The 15,443-nt window shown below is 44.5% G+C and overlaps 1 protein-coding gene across 2 annotated transcripts in view; it reads right to left on the bottom strand.

Annotated features, from left to right (window-relative positions):
• psd3l (pleckstrin and Sec7 domain containing 3, like) overlaps nucleotides 1–15,443 on the bottom strand; it is a 217,391-nt gene that overhangs the window by 185,648 nt on the left and 16,300 nt on the right. For both annotated transcript variants that reach the window (XM_007908594.2, XM_042336805.1), the window contains exon 2: nucleotides 11,675–11,786. In XM_007908594.2, coding sequence (XP_007906785.2) covers nucleotides 11,675–11,786 — 112 coding nt within the window. The remainder of the gene's footprint in view (nucleotides 1–11,674; nucleotides 11,787–15,443) is intronic.

A 15,443-nucleotide genomic window follows, 5' to 3' on the forward strand; every position in this document is an offset into this window, starting at 1 on the left:
TGGGAATCAAACCCAGGTCCTCTAGCTTGCAAGGCAAGTGGTCAAGTGGTCAAATCAAAGGAATTAAGCCGGGAAAGCCAAGCTTTCTCTGTACACATCCAATATGTCAGCCTTGGACATGCCACAAGGAGACTAGTGAGCTTGGCTGAACTGCTATTTCCAAGCATCACAAAACAAGGTCAGAAATCCCAGGGCTGATCAATATCATTCAGGATTTTGACAACACCAGAAATTAACCGGAGTGAAAGGGACTGGATTGTAACCTCCTCAAACTGTGGATCCATTTAGAATCAAGCCAACAGAACTGCCATGTTAGGTGTTCAGCAGAAATGTGCAGAATCCATTCGCACAATATGCAACAAACAAAAACAAACCCTAATAATTTGGTCACTCAATCCACGGCTGTTTTTGGAACACTGCTGTGTGCATTTTGTCCACAAAATGTACAATCAATTTACTTTATAGCATATTCTGTGAAGTGATTTGAGATGCCTCGAAGACGTGATAAGGTGCTATATCAAATGCAAGGATTATTATTATTTTCAGATCGGAAAGCATTCATCGCTTGTTTCCCTAATGACCATTGATGTGAGTTATATATCTTACCAATTACAAACCTCGCTAAAAGCTAGATTTTGTAAATTAAGCGTTCCCCTTGAGCAATCATCTTTTAAAGCCCGCATTTAAAGGGTAGAGATCTTGTTAGTAAGAAGGGACAAACAGCGATTGAAGTCAGAAGAGATTTAGCCTGGAGTCAGTGTCTGTTCTTTCTGTGCTAGGTTGTACTTACTTCAGTGACAGAGAAGGAGAATGTGAAGTATCCATTAACTGTTTCTGACCTTCATTCCTTTCATTCCCAATTAGGCTGTGACTTCATTGTTCCACACCCTGGAGTTATTCTCCAGCTTCAGTGAGGGAATGAAATTCATGTAGCCCACAGGCCAAGCATTTCAGCAACAGAAGCAAGGGAGGATGGACACCATGGTTAGCAACAAGGTGCCTTTTTCACATCAGATACATGTGGAGTCCTGTAGCTCAGTGATTAGAGCACTCGCCTCACAAGCCAGAGGACCTAGGTTCGATTCCCAAGCAGGCCGAAGCATTGGACAAGTTTCCTTACTCCACACGCCTCTGTTTATCTCGCAGGAAATAGGAACCCTGGTTGTTAGTCGATTGGCGAATCGCTTTTCTGGGCGTTATAATTCCTTCCAAAAAATAATAATAATTTGGTCATTCAATCCATGACTGTTTGTGGGACACTGCTGTGTGCAATTGGCTGCCGTGTTTCGCCCTCAGTCGGTTCACGTCACAATATATTCTGTAAAGCGCTTTGAGATGTCTCGAAGACGTGATAAGGCTCTATATCAAATGCAAGGATTATATTATGTGTGTCAGATGATGCCGGATTTCAAGTTCTAACCTTTACTATATGTACAGCACATACCTGTATATATTCCTGGTGGCACTTGCATAACAAGAGGAACAGCATTAGACATACATATAGCGGACCCCTATTATAAGCTACCTCCTTATAAGGCCGATTTTGCTTTGGGGGTTGGTGGCATGTGGACCCATTGTGGGTTTAGATGCATGGACAACCTGGCTTCCTGTATTTTAAAAATATTACCCGGTCACCAGGTCACCGCCAGGTCATTTCCTGCAACATACTCAGGAAGTATTTGTGCACATGGTGCAGGACGTGATGTCAGCAGCAACCCGACACCCAGAATTTGACCATTTTCTGAAGCAGGAAGTTAGCCACATGACAGCGGGCAAGTGATGTTGGGGGCGAGAGATTTCAGGAAACGGCGTTACTGCTCTTCTTGTAAGGTTTCAAGTGCCTTGGGACATGCGCCTGACATGAAGGAAGCTATGTCAACGTAGATTTGTTGTTGTAGACTGCACGGATACACAGCACACTTCTCTGTGGACATTCTGGCCTGCCAGGACTCAAAGATTGGGTTTATGGACCTGAACCAGTGAGTTATAAAGGGTTTCTTATGTATTTGGCCTCGAATTCCAATAACTCGTAGCCTGTCGCACCATCTTACTTTAATATTTAAGACTGTGCAGAATCATCTTAGTTTGCGAGCTGTTTCCTTTTTAAGAACCGTAATAAACTGTAGAACTGACTTGCAAATTAAGTCTGAATTTAAGAATTTTCCACAATTCTGCCCTAGCTTAAGATAAAATGCTCTTACAGGCTAAGACCAGGTGGAATTCCAGGGTTTGTGTAAGGGATATTCGCCCACAAAACATACAGTCAATTCACTTTACAGTAAATTCTGTGAAGCACGTTGAGACGACTAGAAGACATGATAAGGCGCTATATCAAATGCAAGGATTATTATTATTATGCCCTTCACTGTGTATGCCTGTGTGGGGATTCATAGCCAGTGACGTAAGACCTGGGAGGCTACTAGATACTTAAAATGACCACTTGCTCCAAAAGCCTCAATCGATCAAAAGATAGGTAGTTACTCTCCCAAACTCTGCCTGTAAACTGAAAGGCCACTTCATGCTCAAAGGTCTACTGAAGGCCTCACAGGAAGCCACACATAGCCCTGTAAGTGCAAACATCTGTCTTCATAAAAGTCAAATAGTGCAGTCCTAGATCATCCGTAAGTGATTTAATAATGAATTACTCAAACATTCAGGGTTCTTCACCGCACTCTACACTGAAGACGTTCCTCTTCTACTGTGCCTACGGTCACCTCCTCCATCCCCCCAGGCTTGGAGTCAGGCTCTGCCACTGTGAAGCGCCCGAGACGCTGCCCCGTGTGAAGGCCGCTGTGTAAATGCTTATTAAAGGTATTGTTGTTGTCATCTGTTCCGCTCCATTGCTAGATTTTTTCTGCCCAATATTGATCAAAATTGTCACTGTTAAGCAGATTGCACTCAAAGCTCCTGCAAATTAAGTCTGAATTGAAAATTTTTCTACAATGCTGTCCTCAGTGAAATTTCAGGGCTCAAATAAGGCTTTCCCATGAGGGAGTGAGCCCTGCCTGGTCTTGACCTGAAGCCACAAGTGCATCGAGAACTACAGGCCAAAGGGACAACTGGACCCACAGTGGCAATTGGTTTGTGTTAAAAGTACTATTTTGTGGACGAAAGATAGACCTGCGTTCTCTTTCGGACACTGACTGACCTTCACGGTGTTCCCAATGTGTTCTAATATTAACCACTTTAATTAGCATTAGAGTTTGTTTTAGAGAGAAGCCAATGGCCTACGTTGTGTATTGTCACAGGGGGCTTTACAGAAATGGTGTCGCACACTAAATGAGTGTGGAGAGGGGGTGATTTTAGGCACAGGTTAGGAAGTCATTTTTGGGTGTTCTTTTGAAGACAACAGGGTGGGGGTGCGGGTGGAGACTGAGGGGTATTAGAGGGAGGGTGCTCCAGAGAGGGGAAGGCAGAGTGGTTGAAGACTCAGCTACCAATTACAACAACAACTTGCATTTATATAGCGCCCTTCACGCCGGACTCCGTCAATTATAGCGTGCAGGGGGTGGGGCAAGCCTGAGTTTACCAGATTAGGTGTGGTGAGGGGGTGGGACTGGAGGGGGTGGGGGTGAAGAGAGTAACCAGGAGAGCAGGGCTAGAAAAGATCACAGAGTTAGGAAGGCGTGAAGGGATGTGTAAGGTAGGGGTGAGGATCTCAAAATCGATCCGATTGGAAAACAGGAGGAATTTAACAAATACTGGATTCCACACGCCTGCAATGGATAAGTCCGATAATTTGTCCGCTGAGACCACTGTCTTGAGTTAACATTTGTGGCACTGTACGCTTTTAATGAGGCTAAATAGATCCGCGGGTGTCCGGGCCACAGTGCGAGCTGCCAGCATAATCTGCTCCTGCTCCAGATTTCCCACAAGTGACTATTGTGTCATTTAAGTTGCCAAGAAGCAGTAAATAAAGGGTAGATTATTAACGCGGTTCACTTTCTACAGCAGATAAATGGCATCGCTCCAGTTACAGACTCCTGGCCCGGTGGTTAGGACTCTGAGCAGACTTGGGAGGCATCTCAAAGTGTGTTTCTCAGGCACAGGTGGTCCTGACATCGGGCATTACGTTCTCTCTGCAACTCTTGTCGTTAACTTTGAAAGAGCAGGGGTTGTTTTTCCGTGTGCGCGGAACCAGTGACGTCACTGACGTTCGGTACGAGATGAAGCCGGATTTACGTAAACGTCATTCCTTTCACTTCTTGGGTGCACGCGTGGAGTGCTGTAGTTCAGTGGTTAGAGCACTCACTTCGCAAGCGTGAGGACCTGGATTCAATTCCCGGGACGGGCGAAACGTTGGGCAAGTTTCCTTACTCCACATGCCTCTGTTTACCTAGCTGAAGTAGGACCCTGATTGTTAATCGGTTCTTGGAACGCTTTTCCAGGGGTTAATAATCCCTTCCAAAAAAAAAATTAATAATAATAATTCAGTCACTCAATCCACGACTGCTTGTGGGACACTGCTGTGCGCAATTGGTTGCGCATTTCGCCCACAAAATATACAGTCAATTCACTTTACAGTATATTCTGTGAAGCGCTTTGAGATGTCTCGAAGATGTGATAAGGTGCTATATCAAATGCAAGGATTAGTATTATCACGGGTCTGGCACCTGACATCACGGTGAGCTGCCTCCTCTCTGTAATGAGTGAGCCTGGACATCATTAATGCTGACCCTCATTGTAAGCCCGTCGTTGTTCTAAACAATAATAATCCTCACCAGGGACACAATTGCTGGGAAATGAAGAACTTTCCATTTCAGGCACCCCGTGCTGTGATCTTTGTGCTCCTGGTGTCGATGTAGGATAGAATTCCCAACCAACCCCCAATAATGTGCCTCTGCTCTCACGTCAACAGTCTACAACTTGCTCCAACAAGTTTTCCATTTGTTGCATATCTCTCAGTCCACGTGTTGGTAAGCTTGTGCACTGCAATGTCTCACATGAAGTGAATGGCCATTTTATTTGGGGGTGATTGTTGGCCAGGACATCGGGAGAGAGAAACTCCCTTCACTTTTATGAATATTGTCTAAGGATCTTTGGTTCCACCTGAACGGAGACCTCAGTTTAATGTTTTGCCTGAAGTACTTTTGAGACCTGTCAGTCAGACCACAGTGGAACAAAAAAGACTTCAGAGCAAAGCTTTTAGAACAGACAAGCAATGATCAGATCCCGTGTACGGTCTAGGCTGTGCAGAACCATGCTAATCTACAATTTTCAGGGGTATGAAGAAAAGAGCAGGTATCTGGGACTGAACATATTGCTCTTTCAAAGAGCCAGCACAGATATAAATGGGTCAAATGTTCTTCAGTGCCGTACATTTCTGCAATTCTACAGTGGACAATAGTTTTATTTATTATATCCGCAACGAGGCATCAATTGTGTAATGCATCACTGCAAGATTACAGGATTTAATATTAGTGGACTGCAGGGAAATAACATGGCTCCACATGTTAATTTTAAAAGAGGGCATCTGGGAAATACTGTGAATTGAAAAATTGGAAAGGAGGGACTTAATGCAAAAACAACCATCTCTCCCTCTCTTTCACTGCTGAATTATGTAAATAATGTATTTCCTGGTGTTAACATATCAATCCAAGATCAGGCAGTGAAGCTTGCTGTTCTCCTGGGAGAAGTGCTCCATCTTAGCTTTAGCAATCTGAAAATTCAGGAAAAGGTCAGGAACCATCAGCAGGGAACACTGTCACAGTCAAACCAAACAGAACAACATGAATACTCACTCTCAGACCTTGTGGAATAAGAATAACCACATCTAAACATATGCATCAAACCTCCAAATCACCCACTGGATACCTGTCAATAAAATCAAATTGACCGAACTGGGGATCAGTTTGGATTTTAGGTTAGACTCTTCCCACAATAATATACACAATAATACAACAATTTGCATTTATTTAGCGCCTTTCACACAGGTAGCGTTCCGGAGCACTAAATAAGAATGTTTTTAAATAAGGCGTTTTGCCCACAAAATATACAGTCAATCCACGATTATTTGGTCACTCAATCCACAAACTGTTTGTGGGACACTGCTGTGCGCAATTGGCTGCCTCGTTTTGCCCACAAAATATACAATCAATTCACTTTACAATATATTCTGTGAAGCTCTTTGAGACGTCTCAACAATGTGTTACGGCGCTAATAATAATAATTATTATTATGTGTACTAATCTAGATCACGGATGGCGAACTTGCTGCCCACGTAACTATTTTACACGTGCCTAATGCAGGTCTACTTAATCCAATAATTGTTTTTTGCTCTGAGACGCTACCCTGCGTGAGGGGCACTATATAATGCAAGTTGTTGTAATAGTTGTAATAGGTAACCTTACTACAAGATGTCAAGCATCGGGAAGCTCGCTACTGTTTGCATTGACAAGCTGTGTGCTTTTAGCCAGTTAAACTCCAGCAGCTTACCCCAGTGCATACCCAAGCCATGCTTCTTGCCAGCCTCTGTGCCAAACATCTCCAGGATTAAATAAGCAGAGTGTGTGCCTCTAGACAGAGTCTGCGCACTCCATACAATGACAACAACTTACAACAACTTGCATTCATATAGCTCCCTTCACGTGGGGTAGCGTCCTACCATACCAATGTAAATCAAAAACCATACTTCCAAGAGAACCTTATTATTATGTGGTCAGCTCATGTCACTTCTTGCAAATTACATTATGTGCTAATAGCTTTGAGCCAAACCATTATGGTGTCAGGGGCTGCTGACACCCAAACAAATGGCAAAGTTTTGGATCACAATTTTCTGTGGATGTGAAAACTAACACAACAACAACAAACAATAAATGACATTTGTACAGCGCCTCTTCGACCATGTCTTTGGTCACCCTCCCGGCTCTCCATCCCTCCTGATCCCAACAATAGCTCGGGTTCAGATCCCCGACTGGCAGCGTCTTGGACATCTTCCTGATGTGAAAGGCACTATAAAATGTAATTTGTTATTGATATGGGTGGGGAGTGACATGGCCAGTACCAATCATGTCCTCACCCAATATCTTCACGTGCACATTTTTCAGAAGAAATAGACATCAGGAGCAGGAACCTAAGCCAGAAATCTGGAGCTGTGTTTCTTCTCCTCCTCCTCAGTCTATGTCCCCTCCCCCACCCCATCAACCCCAGGTGAGATCAGCTATTACAACAGAGTCAAGGACCCAAATGACGGACCTTGGTGGTTCCACCTGTCTGTGTCACACAATGAGTTAGGGTGGCAGCTGTTTTTGCCATCCATTCCTTTATAAGGCCCCCCAACAAAACATATTCAAACAGTACATGCTGTCATGTTAGTAGATTAATTTTATGAAGGAATCCAGCCTGAATATCAGGGGGAGAGTGCAAGACTTTCCAGTAATCAGTGTGGGTTTTCCATTGAGTTTAATCCAACCTCTATCTGGTAAACCCATCTCCGCTAGGGCCCCTCACTGAGATTTGATGGCTTAAAGTTGATGTGTTCATGCGTCGATATGTATGTGTGAATCTCTGTGCATCTGTGTGTGTATGCGTGCTTGTCGTGTGTATGTGGTTGTGGGAGTACTGTAGCTCAGTGGTTAGAGCACTCGTCTTTCTTCCCCACATCCGCACCACAACTGGCACCGCCTTCCACCACCTCAGGAACATCGCCAGACTACGGCACTACCTCACCCCTCACGCTGCTGAAACTCTGGTCCACGCCTTTATCACCTCAAGGCTGGACTATGGGAACTCTCTCCTCGTCGGCCTTCCCGCCACCTCCCTCCACAAGCTGCAGGTCATCCAGAACTCTGCAGCTCGTGTACTGTCCCGCACCAGGCTTCGGGACCACATCACTCCCACCCTCGCTCGCCTCCACTGGCTCCCCATCCCCCAGAGGATCGATTTCAAGATCCTCATCCTCACCTACAAGGCCATTCACGGCCTCGCTCCCTCCTACCTCTCCAACCTACTATCCCCCTACCTACCTGCCCGTACCCTCCGTTCCTCCGGCTCCGGTCTGCTCCACGTCCCCCGCCCCAATCGCCCTACCATTGGTGGTCGGGCCTTCAGCCTCTCAGCCCCGAGGCTCTGGAACTCTATCCCCCAGTGCCTTCGCCGCTTCCTCCCTCTCCTCCTTCAAGGCCGGTCTCAAAACCTTTCTCTTTGACCGAGCCTTCAGCTCCCCTCTCGACTCTCTTCCCCCTTCTCGCTCCCTCCCATCCCTCCCCTCACCCTGACCATTTCCCCCCTCCTCGCTCCCTCCCCTCCCCTGACCATTTCCCCCCTCCTCGCTCCCTCCCCTCCCCTGACCATTTCCCCCCTGCTCGGGTCCCAACCCAACTGTCCAGCGCCTTGGGACGTCCTCCCGACGTGAAAAGCGCTCTATAAATGCAATCTTATTGTTGTTGTCTCGCAAGCGAGAGACCTAATTTCGATTCCCGGGCAGGATGAAACATTGGGCAAGTTTCCTTACTCCACACACTTAACAGTAAGCAGGAACCCGGTTGTTAGTCGATTGGCGGATCGCTCTACCGGGGGTGGTAAGTCCTTCAAAAAAATAATATATATGAAAAGGATTATTATTATTATTATTATACAGGACCCGAGGTACACTCCCGATTTCTACCGTTGACTGGTCAACTTCTTGCACAATTGCTGCACATAGGAAATAACACCAGGGGTGCTTGGCACCCCACTATCTCTCCAACTTGCTCTCTCCCTACACCACTACCTGTTGCCTCCGCTCGAGTGGCTCCAGCCTCCTCCTTGGCCCCTGGACCCTCCTCCCCAGCATCAGCAGCCATGCGTTCAGTCACTACCCGCCCTACCCCCCTCCCACCTTGAAGCTGTGGAACTCTCTCCCTCAATCCCTTCGCCTGCCCCCTCTCTCCCCATTTTCAGGTCGCCCTTGAAGACTTTCTTCTTCGACCGTTCCTACGGTCACCTTTCCCCTCCCCCTGACTTGGAATCGGGCTCCACCACTGTTAAGCGCTCTGGGACGCCGCTCGGCATGAAAGTCGCTATATAAATGCGCAACATGCAGGAAGTGGTATCAGTGCTGACCTGACAACCTGGTAGTGCTAACTGTCAGCCATGTTTTTGCGACCTCTATTAAAAAACAGACTTGTGAGTTTATTGGCCCAAACAACTGCATTTTAATGTGACTTTTGAAAGGCTTTCAGACATTTCAGGAGCTAAGAAAATGCAAGTTTTGTTTACCTTGGAGATCAGAAGATAGAATGTGAAGGGCTGCACACAACCTCTTCTATCATCCGGTGGAACAGGTTTGCATAGATTCTCCCTGATCCTCGAGTCAATCAAGCAGAAACTGCACAATATGCAGAATGGCTCTAATGGCACAGAAACCATCGTGCCTCGTGGAGTATTAACAAACATAGGAACAGGAGTAGGCCATTCAGCCCCTCAAGCCTGTTCCACCATTCTATTCGATCATGGCTAATCTGTACCTCAACTCCATTTACCCGCCCATGCTCCGTATCCCTTGATACCCTGACCTAGCAAAATCTATCCACCTCAGTCTCGAAAATTTCAATTGATCCAACATGCACAGCCTTTTGGCAGAGAGAGTTCCAGATTTCCACTGATCTTTGTGTGAAAAAATGCTTCCTGATTTCACTGCTAAATGGCTTAGCTCTCATTTTAACATGATGTCCCCTCCCCCGTTCTGGATTCTCCCACCAGAGGAAGCAGTTTCTCTGTATCTACCGTAACTAATCCCTTTATCATTTGTAACACCTCAATTAGGTCCCCCTCAACCTTCTAAACTCATTCATCCTCCAGATAACATCCGTCATTTAGTTTGTGGGTCACTGCTGTACTCAAATTGGCTGATGTATTCAACTACAAAGCACACAGTAACTACATTTTACAGTATATCCTGTGAAGCATTTTGAAACGTCCTCCTGACATGAAGGTGCTACATCAAATGCAAGGATTATTATTAATTTTATTATTATTTGTTAATTTCAGTCCACCCATCCTTTATTCTGCAGTAATGCTGTAGGAAGATACTTATCTATTTCAATCAATACACCAACTGCTTTGGTCGTTTTTGTTAATTCTGCCGCGTATCGATTATCCTGTGAGTAAAATATTTCTTCCAGTCTCTCTCGTCTGCACTTTCTGTCCTTTTCTCTGATTGAATTACTGAGTGAATGACTAAATGTGCTCTGGGGCAAAGCACATTGCAAACCAGACATTTCTCTTAACAGTTTCTAGAATTTCTGCTCCAAATGCAGTTTAACAAAGGTTATTAGACTACAGTGCCTCCAAGATGTCTAGTGGCTATTTATAGACACTGCACATATACACAATACACCACAACATTTACATACTCTGAATATATATATATATATATTATACATTAGACACATTCCAAAAATGCACACAAGATGTTTATCCTGGTCACAAAACGTCACCACCAAAAAAAAACTATTCAGAACATAAGAATTTTCTAGGTGGAAGAAGACCAAGGTCCATCTAGTTCGCCTTCCACCATGGCGATCGCTTGACATGTTGTGTCCCAAACTTTGTATTGTATCCCTAGATATTATTTTCTAGCAGAAATCTATCTATTTTGTTCTTGAAATAAACAACATTGTCTGCTTCCATCGTCACCCTAGGGAGTCTGTTGCCTAAGTTTACTAGTTGCTCACTGAAGTAGTGTTTCCATAGATTTGTTCTGAACTTCCCCCCCTTCAATCGCAGGTTCTACCGTTCAGTACAAGTAGAATCTTCCCTAAGTAATACAGTAACAATTGTCTATCCAGCGAACAACAACAACTTGTATTTATATAGTGCTCTTCACATGAGGTAGTGTCCCAGAGTGCTTGACAATGGCGGATTCTGACCCTGAGCCAGGGGGAGGGGGCAAGAGGGAGGTGACCATAAGCATGATCAAAAAGGAAGGTCTTTGGGAGGGATTCGAAAGTGGGGAGGGAGGGGGCAAGGCGGAAGGATTGAGGGAGGGAGTTCCAGGGTTTCGGGGCATAGTGGCTGAAAGCACGGCCGCCGATAGTGGAATGGAGGGGAAGAGGGATGAACAGGAGGCCGGAACCAGCCGAGAGAAGGCAGCGGGTAGTGGAGTGGGGAGGTAAGCAGGTCGGAGATGTAGGGAGGTGCGAGAGCATGAGGGGATTTGAAAACAAGTGAGAGCAAACCCATTCAACATCCACATGGAGATCTGAATTTACATGTCACCTGCGTCAGTGCTGTTACAAAAGGCACCTCGGACAAGCAGGATGTGCTCCAAGGATTCTCCTGGACAGCACATACCTGGGGTCCCATCGGAGCAACAACAACAAATTACATTTGTACAACGCCTTTTACGTCTGGAGAATATCCCAAGGCTCCGGAGTAGAAAGCACGCTTCATGTGGTGCGTACTTGACTGACAGCAAACAATGTTGGAGTCACACACTGATGCATCAACTTTTTGACACTAATATTTCTCCAGAATACCAACAACCCTGATTCATTTGAGTTGACAGGAACTTGTTTGTTTGAAATCCTTTCTCAGGCCTGGAATTCCACCCAGTATTAGCCTGTACGACCACGAACATTTCAGCCCGTGCAGAAGTTAGGGAGAGTGGGGGGAAAGGGAGGAACAGTATTTCCACAGTCAATAAATAAACTGATTTGTTGTGCAGTTCAAAGACATTTATGTTGCATCTTACCGCTTTCTAACAACTCCTCTTCCACAGGGGTACCGAATAGGAACTCGTATTTGGCCTTGGCGACACTCTGTGCGTGTGGTGATGCCTTGTTGACCCAAACAAACTTCTCAGTCTGGGGGGAGGAAACACAAGAGTTATTATTTTGTAACGGTTTGAAAAAAAGAAAATCTTCAAAACTGTCCCCTTTTTTCCCCTGCAGGCTTGCTGTTATTCTAGGTTGTTTTTAAAAGAGATCTCTTACACTGCCAAAACACACAGCAATTTCTCATTGTTAGTCAAGTGCTCATTCCAAGTCACTGAGATTTGCTTTTCCCTCAATTTTTCTAATGACTTTTTCAGAGGGAAAATGCATTGTTACAGATTTGCAGACTTGCGTGAATCAGGGCTGTTGTAATAATAATAATCCTTGCATTTTCATACAGTGCCTTATCATGTCTTTGAGACGTCTTAAAGCGCTTCACAGAATATACTGTAAAGTGGAGTGACTGTATATTTTGTGGGCGAAACACGGCAGCCAATGGCACACAGCAGTGTCCCACAAACAGTCATGGATTGAGTGACCAAATTTTTTTTCTTAAGGAATTATTATCCCCGGAAAAGTGATCCGTCAATCAACTAATAACCAAGTTCCTACTTACTGCTAAATAAACAGAGCCGTGTGGGTAAGAAAACTTGCCCAACGTTCCACCCTGGCGGGAATAAAACCCAAGTCCTCACGCTTGCAAGGCAAAAGCTCTAACCACTAAGCTACAGGACTCCAGTATCAAAAGAGCCAGTATGACATCTAATGATAATGATGTAAAAAAGACAAACAGAAAAAGCCAAAGAGAAAGAGTGTGAAAAAAAGTTAGAGAGAGAAAGAGAGAGAGAGACAGGTATAGAGCAAAGAGAGTGAGAGGCTGAGAGAAATCGATAGAGACTATCCCAAAGGGTTGGAATTCTGTCTCTATCGAGACAGTGTAGTAGAAACAGACTCGATTGGTTTTCACACAAGAATCCCAATCTCTTTGGAGGCTAACCTCCATTACTGAGAAAGAGAGAAACAGGGAGAGATACAGAGACAAAGAGAAAAATAGCAGGAAAGGCTAAGAAAGGCCAGGGTGTGGGTCATTAGACATGATAACTAAAGACAGGAGTATTCTTTACAAGTATTTGAGGAATAATAGAAAGCCCAGTGTCAGGTAGATCTGATTTTACATTGTCCAATGTGTATTTTCCCATGTTCAGGACAGAATAAAAGACAAAACACTATTTCTGCAATTAAAGGGTTAACTCCACAGTACAAATCACTCTCTTACAACCCTACTCTCTGCTAAAATACAATCGCACATTTAGATCCACAAGACATCTGGGGTCTGACGCCCTGCCACTCACACACAGATGATGATGACTCCACACGCTGGTTCTGTTTCACAAGCGCTGATTTACAGTAAGCACAGCTCTTTGCAGCATCAAGAGCTACTGTTGTGTAAATGAGGACAAGCTCATGCTCACAGTTGTGACCTAAATGGGATGCATTTTTGTTGCCTAAATCACTGGTATCCTTAACAGTTGCCCTAATTTGGGGAATTAACAGGCATAAAGACATTTTCCACTGTTGCTACACAGACATTTAGTTTTCTTTTCTTAAATATTCATATTCTCATAGTCATACTTCATATTCTCCACACTTTGGTAACACGCAAATTCTTAACATCATCCATTTAGGAAATATCTTATTTAAACATACAGCAATAAATAACAAAGCCTTTACAAACTAATGGTGTCCTGTAGCTCAGTGGTTAGAGCACTCGACTCGCAAGCAAGAAACCTGGGTTTGATTCCCAGGCAGGGCAAAACGTTGGGCAAGTTTCCTTACTCCACACACCTCTGTTTACCTAGCAATAAGTAGGAACTCGTTGTTAGTCGATTGGCGGATCACTTTTTCAGGGGTAATAGTCCCTCAAAAAAATATTTGGTCACTTAATCCACGATTGTTTGTGGGAAACTGCTGTGCGCAATTGGCTGCCGTGTTTCGCTCACAAAATATGTCAATTCACATTACGGTATATCGTGTGAAGCACTTTGAGATGTCTCGAAGTTGTGATAAGGTGCTATGTCAAATAAAAGGATTATAATCATTATAATGTGGCCAGTGTTTATACATCTAAGATACTGGATCTATGATGCGGGATACCTTTGTGTCCAGCACTGTCTCATTGATAAGAGACAAGGACAAAGAGCTTTCCGAATTGCTCAATGTTGCGATTATGACCCACACGGTCCTCGGGAGGCCCAGGTTTCATAAACCTTCAATGCTCTGGTTCCTACCCTGCGTGAGGGGTGCGATATAAATGCAAGTTGTTGTTGTTTAGTGCTGCCTTACCAGTCCTCAACAGGCCAACAATTGGAGGGTGGTAAAATGTGGCCCCAATTCAATCAATTTCAGCTAACGTTTTTAACTCGATAAATTCAACTGGGGTCAAACACCAGTGTGAGCCATAGCATAAAGGAGAAAAAAGGCTTGATAGAGATTTAACACAAGGTGTCCTAACACATGTAAACCGTGAACACTATTCAAAAAGAGAAGGGGGTTTCCTCTTGTGCTCTGACCCTCAATTCGCCACTGGATGAAATTGGTCATTCACTTCCTGACTGTTTGTGGAGCATTTCTGTGCACAAATCGGCTGCTATGTTGGCTTACAAATACACAGTCACTGTACTTTACAATATATCCTTCAAGATATCCTCTCAATATGAAATATTTTATCAACAACAACTTACATTTATATAGCACCCTTCGGAGTGGGGTAGGGTCTCACAGCACTATCAAATCCAAGGAAGATTTATTAATAATCCCTCAATAATCCCATGCTAACCCCGATAATGATGTCTCATAGCACAAGCATGACATGGTCAAGATAAAGCTAGACTGTTTAACTCAACTACTAGATACTGATACTCATGCACTAACATATTAATAAACCAGGGGTATTGCGAAAAAAATCTTTGTATACAGAATGCTCTACCACAAACAGGTAATGGAAATCTGTCAATTCCCGGCAGGGCGAAACGATGGGCAAGTTTCCTTACTCCACACGCCTCTGTTTACCTAGCAGTTAGTAGGAACCTAGTTGTTAGTTGATAGGCGGATTGTTTCCAGGGTAATAATCCCTTCAAAAATGTTAAAGATAAAAATAATTTGGTCCGTCGTTCCACTCTGTTTGTGGGTCACTGCTGTGCGCAATTGGCTTCCGCATTTCGCCCACAAAATATACAATCAATTCACTTTACACTATATTCTGTGAGATGTCTCAAAGACATGATAGACGGTTGAAAAGGAAGAATATTTAAAGATGTGTGGGGAGCGAGCAGGAGAGTGGGAAAAAAAACCAGCAACCACGGATGTGTGCGATGGACTGAAAATCATGTCTCTGTGCTGTACGTAACATGGTTTGATTCTTGGAATACAAGGCTGCTGGAGGAGAGGGTCAGCCTCTGGCATATCTCCAGAGTTGCCAGGAGTGAGACAGTGAATGCACCGTATACAGCAGCATTTACTCACTCAGCAGATAAGACAACTCAGTCAGTGGGACTGACGCACATTGCGCACCATAGCCCAGCACAGCTGCAAGAAAAGACTGATCCACAAGTGCAACAAGCAGCTCAGTCCCCATGAAAAGGAGACCTGTTTAGGGAACCAGTGCATCGTTAGAAGCCATCAGCTCTTATCAGGATTGCTCTCTTAACATCCGCTTGGGTTTCAATTTCTGAACGCCAACTGTCTGCT

Source organism: Callorhinchus milii, unplaced genomic scaffold, assembly GCF_018977255.1.
Source record: "Callorhinchus milii isolate IMCB2004 unplaced genomic scaffold, IMCB_Cmil_1.0 Scaffold1, whole genome shotgun sequence".
NCBI classification, from domain to species: Eukaryota; Metazoa; Chordata; class Chondrichthyes; order Chimaeriformes; family Callorhinchidae; genus Callorhinchus; species Callorhinchus milii.